Source organism: Hordeum vulgare, chromosome 6H (genome assembly GCF_904849725.1).
Source record: "Hordeum vulgare subsp. vulgare chromosome 6H, MorexV3_pseudomolecules_assembly, whole genome shotgun sequence".
Classification (NCBI taxonomy): Eukaryota; Viridiplantae; Streptophyta; class Magnoliopsida; order Poales; family Poaceae; genus Hordeum; species Hordeum vulgare.
In genome coordinates, this window is record NC_058523.1 from 135,832,904 (window position 1) to 135,847,737 (window position 14,834).

General features: G+C 43.1%; 2 protein-coding genes across 2 annotated transcripts; both read left to right on the forward strand.

Annotated features, from left to right (window-relative positions):
• Positions 1-360: 360 nt before the first annotated feature.
• LOC123405221 lies at positions 361-973 on the forward strand. Its single transcript, XM_045098995.1, has one exon. It carries the CDS (start codon positions 361-363, stop codon positions 796-798), a length of 438 nt encoding a protein of 145 aa, XP_044954930.1. The 3' UTR covers positions 799-973.
• A 1,280-nt stretch (positions 974-2,253) lies between these two features.
• On the forward strand, positions 2,254-5,585 carry LOC123401541 (nuclear transcription factor Y subunit C-4-like). Its single transcript, XM_045095367.1, has 2 exons — positions 2,254-2,466; positions 4,541-5,585. Exon 2 carries the CDS (start codon positions 4,567-4,569, stop codon positions 5,347-5,349), a length of 783 nt encoding a protein of 260 aa, XP_044951302.1. The 5' UTR covers positions 2,254-2,466; positions 4,541-4,566; the 3' UTR covers positions 5,350-5,585.
• The last annotated feature ends 9,249 nt before the right edge of the window (positions 5,586-14,834 follow it).

Sequence of the window (14,834 nt, forward strand, 5' to 3'; positions counted from 1 at the left end):
TTTCTAGGCAAAGAAACTTCTGCTTCTAGGAAAAGAAGATATCTTCTTTCATAAGAAAAGAAAAATGAAAGATAAGATCTTCCCTGCCCGGATGTGTGTGCACGGGTCTCATCCTCCTCCGCTTGACACCAAAATACTCACGGAGGCTACACTGGTCCGTGGCTGGATCCCTCAGTTCGCCAACCGTTTGCGCCTACGGGTTGGCGGCCACAGCTGGACCTTTATAAATCACGGTCACACACACGTCTACCTAACCAGCAACCCACACACACACGCGCCCGGCACAGGTCCCACAGCCACACTGCGCGGCCGCACTGCAGTGGACGCACGGAAAAGCGAGGAGAGACGGCGGCCGTGGCGATGGTGGAAGGCGGCAGCGGCGCGGGGGCTACGTCGACCTGCCGGCGCGGCGGCGGCGGAGGCGGCATCGTTGGCCCCGTGGCCCGGCGGTGCTGCGGTGGCGGGTGCGGGCTCGGGCGCCTGGTGCGGCGGCTGCGGCGGCAGGGGAGGCAGGCGCTGTGCGCGGCCAGGCCGGCGTCGGCGTCGTCCTCGTCCTCGTCGGCGGCCGCGGCGCTCCGGGGGTGCCAGTACGACCCGCTGAGCTACGCGCGCAACTTCGACCAGAGCGGCTTCGGCGACCCCGACCCGGACGCGGACGCGGCCAGCCTCTACTACAGCTACACCTTCTCCTCCCGCTTCGTGCTCGCGCCGGGCAGCGCCGCCTCGTCGACCGCCGCCGTCGTCCCCGCGCCGAACGGCCTCGTCGTCGCCAGCCGGCCAACCGCCGCCAGCCATTAGCCGTCCCAGCGCTAGCAGCAGCTTCCCCTTCCTCCCTCCTCGGGTTCCTTTTCCTCAACCTCTGGAATGGAAAGGCAGCTTCTTTTAATTCGATTAAACAAAAACTTTCCCGCTAAGGCGAAAGTTGGGTCGGCAGAACGACGATGTTTGTAAATTAATAATATAGTGTACTGTATCTGTGTGTGAGAAGAACGCCATTGCTGGACCGATCGAGCTGTGCCATGCCATATGCCATGCTCGATCGGATTCTCAACGACCGTTTCAGATTTCTGATTCTGAGCTGCCGAGGATAGATAGGGCCGATGCGGAGGCAGTACCACTATAATTGCAGTGGCGGATGCCGATGGGCAGGGGGGGCGTATGGGGCCGAGAGGCGCCATGAATGCGGCCGGCGGTGACGCCATCGCCATGGCAGTGGCACTGGGTGATGGTCGGGGGTGGTGGTGGAGCAATTATTGCCCCTGGAAATGGAATTCACGGCTCAGCAGTCACGTCCGTGATCTGTCGCCGTCACCACCACCGCACCGGCTGTTTCGGGGTGGTGGGGGCGGAGACGGAGGAGGAGGGGGAGAAGATGCCTGCCAATCTGCAATGGCTGATGAGACCGACCGTGACGTCGACGTGCAACGGCATATTATGGCGCACCCGTCACCTTCAGGATTCCTCGGATCTGATGCTTACCCAGGCTGATGGTACGCATTCCGGCCACTGGACCGAGTGCATTCCGGTCACAGGGATTTCACAGTATTCCGGTGCTGTTTTTACCTTTTACTGGGATTTCCGACCAGGCGATATGGCTGTGCGTGTGTCGTGTGTGTGTGTTGCGCAGACGCTCCTGCTTCGTTGCTCCCTTCCCATGAATGCAGATGGGTTGTCTTCCTAGTTTCTTTTTACACTTCCAGGGCAAATAGATTATCGACTTTTTTAAAAAACTTTAGTGATCCAAACGCTTTTATATTAGTTTACGAAGAAAGTACATGATACCGATGTTATGACAATGTTAGTGTTCATGAACCATGACCAACTTTTTGATCAAGAGGAAAGGAAATAAACAGTGTTTTTCTTCCAAAAATGAAAATTGGGCCTAACCCAGGCAGGGCGGATAAATCTTATGAATTTTTGTCATGTTTTTTTATGGAATGTAGCACATAATAAGAATTTCATGGGAACAAGATAGGAATGTTAATGCTCATAATCATGACTATGTTTTTTTAGAGGAATTATCACTTTGTTATAGAAGTAGAAGAGAAATCATCACTAAGTCTTGGTCTTTTTTTTTAGGAAACTAAGTTTTGGTCAGGAAAAAAAGGAAAAACGTTTTCTTTCTGTAAATGAAAATGTGGCCCAATCCAACCCATGCAGATACATGGGCAGGATAAATCTAGTCTCACTGGGGCTGGCTAGATCTTTCCATATAGGCCCATACGGCCCACTACCCATAAAAAACCCTGCCTGCCTGCTGCTGCTGCTGCAGTAGTCTGTCCCTTGACTCTTCTTCTCTTCGTCCTTGACCGAGGGCGACTCTCTGTCTCTCCCTCTCTCTCCGCCTCCGCCGAGGGCTTCCAGGAATCCTCCAGCGGAGCAGCGAGACAGGGACCCCTTCGCCACCACCGCCACCGCCGTTTCCTCCGTCGTCCCCTCCCCGTACCGGAGATCCGGTGTTTCTCGGTAACGACTCCGCTACTCCCCTCCCCAATTTTTATGGTCAGTCCGCGGCGCGTGATCCCGTTCAATTCCCGCATGGGCGTCTGCTTAGATTGATCCGGAATTTTCTTCTCCGTTTCGCGCATGTCGTGTTTGCGATCTGTTTTGGCTTCTCGTTTGCTGAACTCGTAGGGTAAGTGCGATTTGTAGATGGTTTCAGTTGTGAAATTAGTGGTGTTTATGAAGAGTGTGATAATTCTTCCGGTAACCACCAGGACCACGCGTTGGCGCTGTTCCACTGCATGCGCCCGACTGATCCGTAATTGACCTAGGTTTTCTCTTAGGCATGGCTCTTTTTCGTTAGATTTCCTAAGTATCTTGTAACTAAGTTGTGTGGCAGGCTTGATTCTCGTACATGTAAGAGCTAACGGATTGGATGTATGGGTCAAATTCAGTTGCCCGCGCGATTTGCACTAAAGCAAAATAAGAGTTCAGAGATTTGCGTTGCGCGCTTCCGCTGTCCTGTTTATATCTTCAGCGCCAATCCAGTGCTCTGTTTATCTTTAGCGCCAATCCAGCGAGATTGCGATATAGACAAATTCCGCTGTGTAGTAGGCTTAGTTAGGATTGGCTCCACTGAAGCTCAACCTTTTATAAATTAGTATTGGCGTGGAGTCGACCCCTACACGTGTCCGACACATTGATTATGCCAACGTATTGTAAACGATATTTTTGGTTGCATACGTTTCTCAGTCTGATTTTTGGAAGGTACCGAATTGTGCCCTGCCGTGTCTGTATGTCATGGTGACACGACACACACGCAAGCTCTCCTTTGCCCACGTCAAACGCATGAATCGTCTGAAGCTGCACAATTGCCATTCTTTGTAAGAAATCCTATTAAGGCAGTTGTTATGTGCCATTAGCTTGCATGGGAGAACACGATAAATCATTTTCAAGGGATGGTGAAAAGTGAGGATAAGCAGACAGCGCAAGTCATTTGGCGTCTTGGTTATATGTGACAAACTTGATGACATAGTAGGTTTAATTAAACAAACTTTTTCCTTTACATCATCAATGTTTGAAAAAAGTAAGCTGTGCCATCAGGAAATAAAGAAGTCCTTTTTTTACACGCCACTCCACTTTTAACTTTAGTTGAACTTTACAAGGTTTGGCATCTAGGTGTGATATTGACTTAATGCAAAGCTCCTGGTTAATGCAAGTACATGATACTGCCTTACTAATTTAGGAGGAATGTATAGCTATACATACCTTACTAATTTAGGAGGATGTATAGCTATACATGCCACCCTCTCTGAAAACTCCCAAGTCCTAACTGTAGGTGTAGGTTTATGCGCCTTTTCTGTTTGATCTATGCTTGCACTGAAAATCCTGACATGTGGTGTGCACACTGTATGATTCATGCCTATCCATCTAACTTGCTTTGTTAAAGTAGCCCAAATATTGGACTCTTCTGTGTTTGTCACTCCTTAGCCAATATTAGCAGGGATTGATTGGTTATGCAAAAATACACTTACAAATTATGGATTGTGGTAGTGCGAAGGAAACTTTTCCTTCCTATCACACGTAATAGGGACAAGGTTGATGAAAGGTTCTGTTTGTGATTTCCTTTAATCCTTTTAACTTCAGTTGCTTTATGTGTAGCGATAATCTTTCTCTGTTAGGAATACTTGATGGACCTTCAGTGATGATATATTGAGGTCAATTGATAATTGCAGTATAAAGGTTCCTATCACACGTATTAGGGATAAGGTTGACGGGAACATGTAATTTTTATTTACATAGTCTGTTTGATTTCATTTTTGCTGCTGCTTGTGTTCTGATGATACTTTTCCATTTAATCCTTTTAATTTCACTTTTTTATGTTAACGAGAATCTTTTTGTGTTTGGAATACTGCAATGGACCTTTAAGATTAAATTTTGATTTCAATTGCTTTGATTCCTTCGTTCTCATTATAAGATGGAATTCCCATTCATCTATGATACATTTATGAATTTCCAATCTTGTAAACTTGTTCTTATCTTTCTAATTAATGTAGATGAAAATTAACTGTTCAATACCTTTAATTGTTTTGCCCAGTGCTCAGAAGATATTTGGAGATCTCAATGGAACCATCCTCGCAGCCTGAGCCTGTGGTGGGTGTGGCCACTTCTGGGTCACAAGCATATCCTCCTGCTGCTGCCTATCCAGCTCCAGCCATGGTTCCTGGAGGTCCTGCCGCCATTCCTCCTGGCTCACAGCCAGCAGTGCCATTCCCCGCTAATCCAGCTCAACTCAGTGCTCAGCACCAACTGGTTTACCAACAAGCCCAGCAATTTCACCAACAACTGCAGCAACAGCAGCAGCAGCAACTTCGCGAGTTCTGGGCTACCCAAATGGAAGAGATTGAGCAGGCAGCTGACTTCAAGAACCACACCTTACCACTGGCAAGGATAAAAAAGATAATGAAGGCTGACGAGGATGTCCGGATGATCTCCGCAGAAGCTCCTGTTGTTTTTGCAAAGGCATGCGAGGTGTTTATCTTAGAGTTGACACTGAGGTCATGGATGCACACTGAGGAGAACAAGCGCCGGACCTTGCAGAAGAATGACATTGCAGCTGCCATTACCAGGACTGACATCTACGACTTCTTGGTGGACATCATTCCTAGGGATGACATGAAGGAGGAAGGCCTTGGGCTTCCGAGGGTGGGCTTGCCACCTGCTGCTCTAGGGGCACCAGCTGATGCCTATCCTCCTTATTACTATCTGCCAGCACAGCAGGTACCCGGGGTAGGAATGGTGTATGGTGGTCAGCAGGGTCACCCAGTGGCATATGCGTGGCAGCAACCTCAAGGGCAACAGACTGAGGAGGCCCCTGAAGAGCAGCAGCAGTCTCCCTCAAACTAGCCAAGAGATTGATACAAGGAAGCCATAACATGATCCTGAACTTGATGCCTATAAAACTCAGGCTTGTGTTAATTTATTTCCATCATCGTTGGCCGGAACAGTTACTCATGATTAGGTCTTAGGGGGGGTTCCTAATGGTAGCTTCGACGCTGGTATGGTACCAGTGGTAGGAAAAAAAAGATTGTGATTTGTCAGGTGATTTGAAACTGATTTAGTAAAACAGTACCTTCGTTTTTTGCTCTAGTTTCTAATCAGATATTGCAAATGCCTGCCTATGGAGAGCGTTGTAAGAAAGGATTGGTGGAGGCTGATGTCATTGTCTCTGTTTGTTTGCCTCATTTACCAGTCATCATGCCGCTTGCTTCGCAAGAATCCTGCCTTTCGACATGGCAGCCACCACCAGGGCATGAAGACCAAATGCTATTTGAGGCATGAAAAACAGGTTGGTTGCTTTCTTTGTGGTGGATCCAATGCATGTGTGTGAAGGATAGAACTGCCTGTCTGCTCACAGTTTTAGGAATACTGGGTGGGGGACATGAATTATTGTGGGTGTTGAATCTATGTGCTTAATTTGGAGTTTGTGCATTTCCATTTTGCTGCTTATAAATTACTTGTGTTCATGCAAGGTATTGAACAAGAAATTCAGATTCTTGTTCATAAGCATAGCAACTTCACCTGCATTCAGATTCTTGTTATACTCCCCCGTTCTTAAATATAAGACCTTTTAGAGATTTTACCATAGTGTACATAGTGAATTTACACTCTAAACTATGACTACATACATCCGTATGTAATCTATAGTAAAATCTGCAAAAGGTCTTATACTCCCTTTGCCCGGAAATACTTGTTAGATGTATTTTAGTTTTAGATACATTCTATTTATTTATTTATGCGACAAGTAGTTTGGGATGGCCTGTAACAGCCTTGAAGATCCCTAAAAGTAGAAAGAATGAGGTTTTAGGTTTTTACTTGGTTTGGTTTGGTTTGTTGGACCTCAATTACCAAGGTTAGGGGATTACGACAAGCTAGCAATGTAGGCTGAGCCTACGAGGAGGTTCTTCAGTCTTGCTTTCCCTTTCCCAATGGTAAGATACGGATCATACACTGCTGCAAGTGTCAGGCTGTAGCTATCAATATGACATCAGCAGCAGCCTAATAGTAATCTGAAATCTTGACTGAAGTCCATGTATCACTGTCCGTGACAACATCTGCTTAGCAATGCCAGATACGACCTGAAGCAAATGGAATGGGCACATGTGAGTTAGCATAATGGAGGGCAGATCATACATGTACTCGTGGCTTGACCCGTGCACCTAACAGAGACAAGCTGACGATGTTCTTCAGTTAGTCATCTCAACGGGAGGGGTCCCCTTTCCTTTTGTATTAGGGACAATTACATTTGAGCACCTAATTGTGTCACATCCGTTTGATTTGCCTTTAAATTCAAAAAACTCTGACCCCTTTCCTTTTATATTAGGGATAATTACATTTGAGCCCCTAATTGTGTCACACCCGTTTGATTTGCCTTTAAATTCAAAAAACTCTTATTTCTCTTCAAGCTCGTTTGCTCTTATGTTTTTGTCCTTTGATCGTTTGATCATCACTTTAAAAACTTCCTAACGAATTCATACTAACTCGGAAAAATTCAAATAAGATACGAAAATGTTTAGAAAAACATCACCTATATATACATGTCATTTAAATTCATGGTAAAAGTGTTGGAAAGTCTCCATCTCAATTTCAGCTCATATGATGTCACAAAGAATAGTAAAATCCAAAAAAAAAAGAAAATAAATTCAAAAATTTCTGAAATTTTTCACTGGAAAACATTGAAAATGTGTTGAGTAATTGCAAAGTTTCATCTGGGAATGACATTCATGGAAGTCGTGGAAAAAAAAAACAAAAATGATGCTCCAAAACAAAAGCATTTTTGAGTGTTGATTTTGTTTTTTTGCCACGATATCCACAAATTTCATTCCGTGATGAAACTTTGCAATCATTCCAAACATTTTTCAATGTTTGCCACTAGAAGATTTCATAATTTTTCAAATTTGTTTTCAATTTTTATGGATTTTACTATTCGTGCTAACATCATATGATCTCAAATTGAGATGTGGACTTTCCACATGTTTGTCATGAATGTGAATGACATTCACATGTAGGTGATGTTTTGCCGAACATTTTGAAATCTTATTTGAATTTTTCTGAGTTAATATGAATTCGTTATGAAGTTTTCACAATGATGGTCAAATGGTCAAAGGGCAAAAGCATAAGTGGAGCAAACGAGTTTGAACAGAAACGAGGGTTTTTTAAATCTAGGGACAAATCAAACGGGTGTGACACAATTAGGGACACAAATGTAATTGTCCCTTTATATTAGGTGCTAGGGAGGCATGACCGAGACAAAGTCGTCGGTTTGGTGCCCCTCATGAGGGCACATATCTGGGAGGTCTAGCTCCCTTTTTATCTCTCTCGGTTTGTTACAACCAGAGACCAATTTTAACATCTCTTCCTTAATTGTAAGATTAACAAATATCATCAGCCCCTTCTTAATAGAAACAATATTCAAAAGTAAGGTTTTGCGATGACTAATGAAGTGTCACTAAACCTCAGTACTTATAGTTATAGTATCATTCTATCTCAAAATGGATATCGTTTTACTTTATGAGAGTTGGTTTATTTGACGGTCCTAATTTTCAGTATAAAAAGGCTTTCCAGCAACCCATGATGGCAACATAATCATAAGTATGGGTGTGAAGCCTTTGATAACGGATCCGTAAAAGATACATCAATAGTTGATCCTGAATTCTATCTTTCGTAACACGAACATATTGTCAATGATTTTGACAACACTATTTAACTTGTTACTCGCATAGAAAACTATGTGTTCATATTGCAACAAATGGTTGAAAAATGTTGTCTACCACCATAATTTCGGGAATAAATTATGTTGACATACAACCTGTCCAATAGCCTCTTAACATGCCACATTATTAAGTGCATTATTTATAATGCCATTGATGTTACTAGAAAATATGCCTGTGCGTTGCAATGAAAAAAAATACTATATTATATGGACCTAGCATAATAAATATGGCTCAAGACCCCTTCGAAACAGGCGCATACCCTTTGTTTCAACATAACATATCACATGTCTTGTCGCTTATCCTTCTTCCACATCCGCCAACGTGGTCGTGGATGTACACCCGATGAAAACACTTTTGAACGTGATAAATCTTAAGACTATGGGCTTGGCCATTGCACGATACACATGTTATTAAATTTCTCTAGCACAAGGAATGAGCTACTCCTACAACCAATGGAAAGGGATAAAGATAAAAAGAATATTTCATGTGGAATACACACAGTCATCCTATTATTTTAGGTTGGGGTGGTGGCATTCCTTCTAATCAAGTATGTCTTCTATGCGAGTGTCCTGAGACTTGGCCACCCTTCTTTATTTTCACAAATTCTTGTCTAGCAATCTGACCATACACGAAAACTGGCGTACACCTTTTTTTACTCTTGAAGCTGCCCATCCATGCTTTTAGCGGCCCATTCGAACAACATGTATTTTTTTTCATTGAGGTTCAAGAAGAGTGGTCTCAGGGAAAAATTTGAACCAAGGATGAGCAAATCAGCTTGTCAATTTATTTCAATCACGACCAAGTATTCTTAGTATATCTAAATTTTATTAGACGCATAATCATGACTAATATTGCTGACTATATTTTGTGTACACGCAGTTCAGATGACTAATATTTCTGAGTATGATTTTTGCATGGTATTTATGATCACACCGTTCATGTATAAATTAAAGTGCGGCACAACCATTAGATTGAGTAAGTATAAGAATTCCTCCATACTTTTTTCGCCAGCCCAAGCTGCTAGCACAAGCACTTTGATTGTTTTTCTCGCTATAGAACAAATATATCCAACTTGTATTAAGACTACGGGATATGTACATCTATATTTATAGCATCAACTGCACTTAGCTAAGTATGATTAGGACTTTTATTTAGCTTGTTTTTAGAACAGACATGTCCACTCTTATTATTTCTCATGAGATTTCGCCGGTTTGTGGAATGCCCAGGCTTATTCTAAAAGTATGCTCAGGCTTCGCTAGTACAAATATCAAATATGTTCCTGCGTATAGGCAAGAAACATGACTTGGATGAGTTGGTTACTGTGACATTGCTTATATGAAACCACCAGGGATCAAACCCCAGTTTTAGCAATCTAGTTTTCACTTAGTTTTGGGACCGTGGGTTGATTATAAGGAAAGTTGGGGTCTTTTGTGCAAAATATGCATGATGAATCGTTACTTTCTCACTTAAAGACGAACTGTAGGTTGATTATTAGTAAAGTTAGGGGGTTTTCTATAAAAATGCATGATGAACGGAAAAAAAATCCTTAGGCCCTTTATTAGTAGGTAAAGATTATGGAGCATTTCCATGATATAGCTCCATATGCGAGTGAAGATGTAACATAACGTCAAAACTTTAGTATCCACACATCTCGCAGAAAAAAAGTGTGAATAACCTTGAGTATGGAGGTTATTAGACTTCTTATTATCCCGATCCAAACAAGGGTACATTCATACTTTTTTTTCGAACCGGGCTTCTCCCCTTTCCATTATAGAGCATAACGGAAATACATTGTCTTTTCTTTGAACCAAAGTGAGGAAAGCTAGGGAAAGGAATGAAGCGAGTTTGGGACAATACCAGAAAACCCATCGTCTGCGCGTGTCATCAGGAACACAGACTATGGGGCGAAAACCTAAAATATCATCCAGAACCACCCTGAACAAGCTATCCTAAAGACACAAAGTACTGCATAAAGCCCTTACAATCCAGTACCACCCAAAATCAAACATCACCAGATCGTTATGGACCACAAGGCTAACATGAATTATCCAACAAAAGCACTCCAACGCCAACTCTGCTCTTTCAACAGCAACAACACTTCCACATCACCATTCGTCCCACTTATCTCCTTCATCGGCGTGATCACTTGTTTCTGGCATTGGTGGTCCGCACAATAGCAACATCTGCGACACATTCTCCTTCAGCATCTCTGCTCCTTTCTTGGTTGCCTCTATCATCCCAGGTTTCTGCAGACCTGCCCAGTATTTAATAAAAGCACAAGATGTGAATACAATTTCAAACGGGGTATTGATCCACTTTTTCTCAAAGGTGGCACGATTACGAGCTAGCCAAATAGCCCAGCAAGTTGCTGTCAAACCAATGGTATAAGTTTCATTAGAACCAGGTAAGAAAGCATGAATCCATGCATAGAATTGCCAAATAGTGTTAGGACCACAGTGAGTTCCTAGCATTGCTCCCACAGTCCTCCAAACCACTTTGGCTACACGGCATAGAAACATCAAATGTTGGGCAGACTCCGGTTGTTCACAAAAAGAACAGCGCGGATCCCCCTGCCATTGTCTTTTTTTCAAGTTGTCCCTTGTTAGAATAGAATCTTGGCAAAGCTACCACATAAAGATTTGCAGTTTTAAAGGAATTTTCGCCCCTAGATCCATTTATAACAAGATCCAGCCAGATTGCTCTCCAACCATCGATACATGGATTTAGTTGTGTAATCTTGGGAGCTATCAAGCTTCCAATAGATCACATCTTCCTCTCCCATATTTATATTCTTCAACACATATCTTTTCATCTCATCCCATTTCTGTAACAGTTCATTAGATAGCCTTCTTGTGAAAGAAGAGAGAGGGTTCATACTATTTATCTTGTCCACAGTACAGTTCTGATCCACACAAATATCAAACACATCAGGACATCTATCTTTTAAGGTAAAATTATCACCCAAGTCATCTAACCAAAGGCTAGCAATATTTCCTTTATTTAGCTGGATTCCTCTACCAGCCATGTAATATTCTTTGACTTTCAGCAGTGCTTTCCAACATGGTGAGTCATTAGCTTTCTGCTTAACCATAGTCACTGATGAATTTTTGAGATACATAACCTTCACAATATCTTGCCACAACCCCTCTTTTTTCTAATTTCCACCACCATTTCGTCAGAAGACTTATATTCTGTTTTCTCAAGTCTTTCACCCCAAGTCCCCCTTTCACTTTGGATCTGTAGACACGGTCCCATTTCACCATATGGTAACTTCTTTGTTTCCATTGCGGTGCCAAAAGAATTTTCTCCTAGGTTTGTCCCATCTCTCGAGAGTAGATTTATTTAACAGGAACATGGACATGTAATAAGATGGTATGTGTGACAAGACAACATTAACTTTAATGAGTCTATCACCACTAGATAGAGTTTCACTAATCCAGGATTCCCCATGGTTAATGAATTTGTCATAAACAAAAAGCCAATCACTCCCCTTAAGGCGAGCATAGCGCACACGCATACCCAAATATTTAATGGGAAAACTTCGTATCTCACAGTTAAACATTTCAACATAATTTATCATTGTCTCATCATTACCACCGACTGAAAATATCTCACTCTTCAAAAAAATTATTTTAGATGTTGACATGATCTCAAAGAAATATAACAACAGTTTGATATTAAGAACATTTCTCGGATTATCTTCAAAGCACAAGATAGTATCATCTGCATATTGTAAAATAGCAACCCCATGTGCTACCAAGTCGGCTGCCAAGCCTATAAAAAGGCCATTTTCCTAAGCTTTAAGAACCATTTTAGTTAGGCAGTCAGCTGCCAAATTAAACAGGAACGGGGAAAGGGGGTCACCGTGTCTCGCCCCTTTGGCACTTTGAAAGTACTCTCCTACTTCATCATTCCGCTTCACGCTAACAGTGCCCCCACCAAAATTTTCCTAACCCATTCAATCCATTGGGGGTTAAAATCTCTTTTCTTATGACACTCTAACAAAAAATCCCAGTTTACTTTGTCATATGCTTTCTCGAAATCGAGCTTAAGTACAATCCGAGTTTTTTTTTCGAGCATAGGAATGATGCAAAATCTCATGGAGTGACATAATCCCATCCATGATATCTCTTTTCTTTATGAATGCATTTTTATGTCTACTAAACAGAATATCAACAAAAGGTTCTAGCCTGATAGTAAGCACTTTAGCGATCAACTTATACACGCATCGAAGCAGACAAATAGGTCTGAATTGCTGGATTTTATCAGCCCCAACCACCTCGGGGAGCAATGTGATGATACCATAGTTAAGTCTATCCACATCAAGTTTATTCTCGTAGAACCAATCAAAAGGCAGCATCGCATCTATTTTCACATTATCCCAACAATATTGAAAGAACTCAATTGGAATATTATCGGGACCAGGGCTTTGTTGTGTTTCATAGAGAAGAGAGCATTTTGAGGAATGTGGGTACAAATTTTGAGTATTAAGTACTTACATTCTAAGTCTTTGGCTCAGGTTACTGCTCGGCCTAATGACTCTCCTTTTTGGAAGGGGTTAATGAAGGTGAAGGTACCTTCTTCGAGAGGGTGAAGTTTTTAGTTGGCAATGGAACCACGACCAGATTTTGGGAGGACACATGGCTGGGAAATATGCCGCTAGCTTTACAATATCCTTCCCTATATAATATTGCACAGATTATGTTGCTACAGTATTTCAGTCAATACCTCTCAATATCCAATTCAGACGAGCTCTAGTGGGAGAACTTTAGAATTCTTGGATGCACCTGGTCAGACGTTTGATGGATGTTCAACTTTCGAACCATGTAGATTCCATGCACTGGAAATTAGCTATGAATGGTAGGTTTTTTCAATGAAATCGATGTACATGGATCTAATTAACTCTGGGCCCCTTTCGGGATCATTACATATTTGGAAGATTGAGGTGCCGTTTAGAATTAAATTTTTCATATGATTTATACACAAGGGGTTGTTTTAACCAACGATAATTTGATAAAACAAAGATGGATCGGCAGTCCTAAATGTTGCTATTATGATCAAAATGAAACAGTTAAACACCTCTTTCTCGATTGTCCTCAAAATTATTATGACACACTGTTCATATAGCCTTCAATATTAATCAACCAATGAGCTAATACACTATTTGAGACATGGATCAATGTAGTAGACGGACCTATAGCGAATCATATCTGGATTGGAATAAGTGCTTTATTTTGGGCTATATCGAACACTAGAAACGACCTGATTTTTAATGGCAAAAGTTTTCATAATTTTTTGCAGGTTATTTACGGAGCGGGTTATTTACAGAGCTACAACTTGGATCAATAGGTGGTCGTTACTCACCATGCAGACACGAGGGAGCTTACGACTATTGGGTACAACCAGTGGCGGACCCAGGAATGGGCCAAGCCCACGGCGACCCGGGCCAGGGCCCATGCAACCTTTGTTGACTGTAACAAATTGCTACAGTATTTGCTACAGTCAACAAAGAAAATGGGCCTCACGCCCCAGGCCACCGCCTGGGCTGCTTGGGGCCCAAAACCGCCACTGGGTGCAACCGGTGGGAGACGGTCGCACGGGCTATCTTCAGCCGGTTTGAATGACGAGCTACTAATAAACTAGGTGTATATGCATCATAGTCTATTTTTTAATCTCACCGGATGTGACAGTTTATATCTATTTTGGCACTTATTTGTTTTTACCATTTCGTTAGTGGCCTAAGAACACAAGATTTTGTTATGTTACTTGCTTAATAAGATGGCTGCATGCATCGACTGATGCAGAGGCTGAGGGCTGTGTTCCTTCTTAAAAAAAAGGTCATGGATGCACACTGAGGAGAACAAGCGCTATCTACGACTGTGGGATCATTACCAGGACCGACATCTACGACTTGTTGGTGGAAATCATTCCCAGGGATGACATGGAGGAATGCCTTAGGCTTCCGAGGGTGGGCTTGCCACCTGCTCTAGGGGTACCAGCTGATGAATATCGTCCTTATTACTATGTGCCAGCACAACAGGTACCCTGAGTAGGGATGATGTACGGAGGTCAGCAGGGTCACCGAGTGGCATATGTGTGACAGAAGCCTCAAGGGCAATAGACTGAGGAGGCCCCTGAAGAGCAGCAGCAGTCTCCCTCAAATTAGCCAAGAGATTGATACAATGCAACCATGACATGATCCTGAACTTGATGCCTATAAACTCAGGCTTGTGTTAATTTATTTCCATCATCGTTGGCCGGAACAGTTACTCATGTTTAGGTCTTAGGGGGGTTCCTAATGGTAGCTTCGACGCAGCAGTGTGATTTGTTAGGTGATTTGAAACTGACTAGCAAAAGGGCCCGTGCGTTGCAACGAGAGAAAAAAATACCACACGCTTGGTACACGGTTGGAGGCATGGGGAGGGGATCTCACCAGATGATGAGTTCCTGCCGGAGGAGGGGATACGATGAGGGGAGCAAGGGTTAGGCGCCTCTTTCTGGCCATAAGGACTCGCCGTTGCCGCGCCATAACCTCGGAGTTCCCCGTGTGAGCCATGGAGGCCCGCCTCCACCTGCAAGTACTTTGCTCCACCGCGCCTTATCCGCGCGCCGCCGCCG

Bases quoted from the DNA above. Each gene is read 5' to 3' on its own strand.
- LOC123405221 (XM_045098995.1), top strand. From the start codon at position 361: ATGGTGGAAGGCGGCAGCGGCGCGGGGGCTACGTCGACCTGCCGGCGC.
- LOC123401541 (XM_045095367.1), top strand. From the start codon at position 4,567: ATGGAACCATCCTCGCAGCCTGAGCCTGTGGTGGGTGTGGCCACTTCT.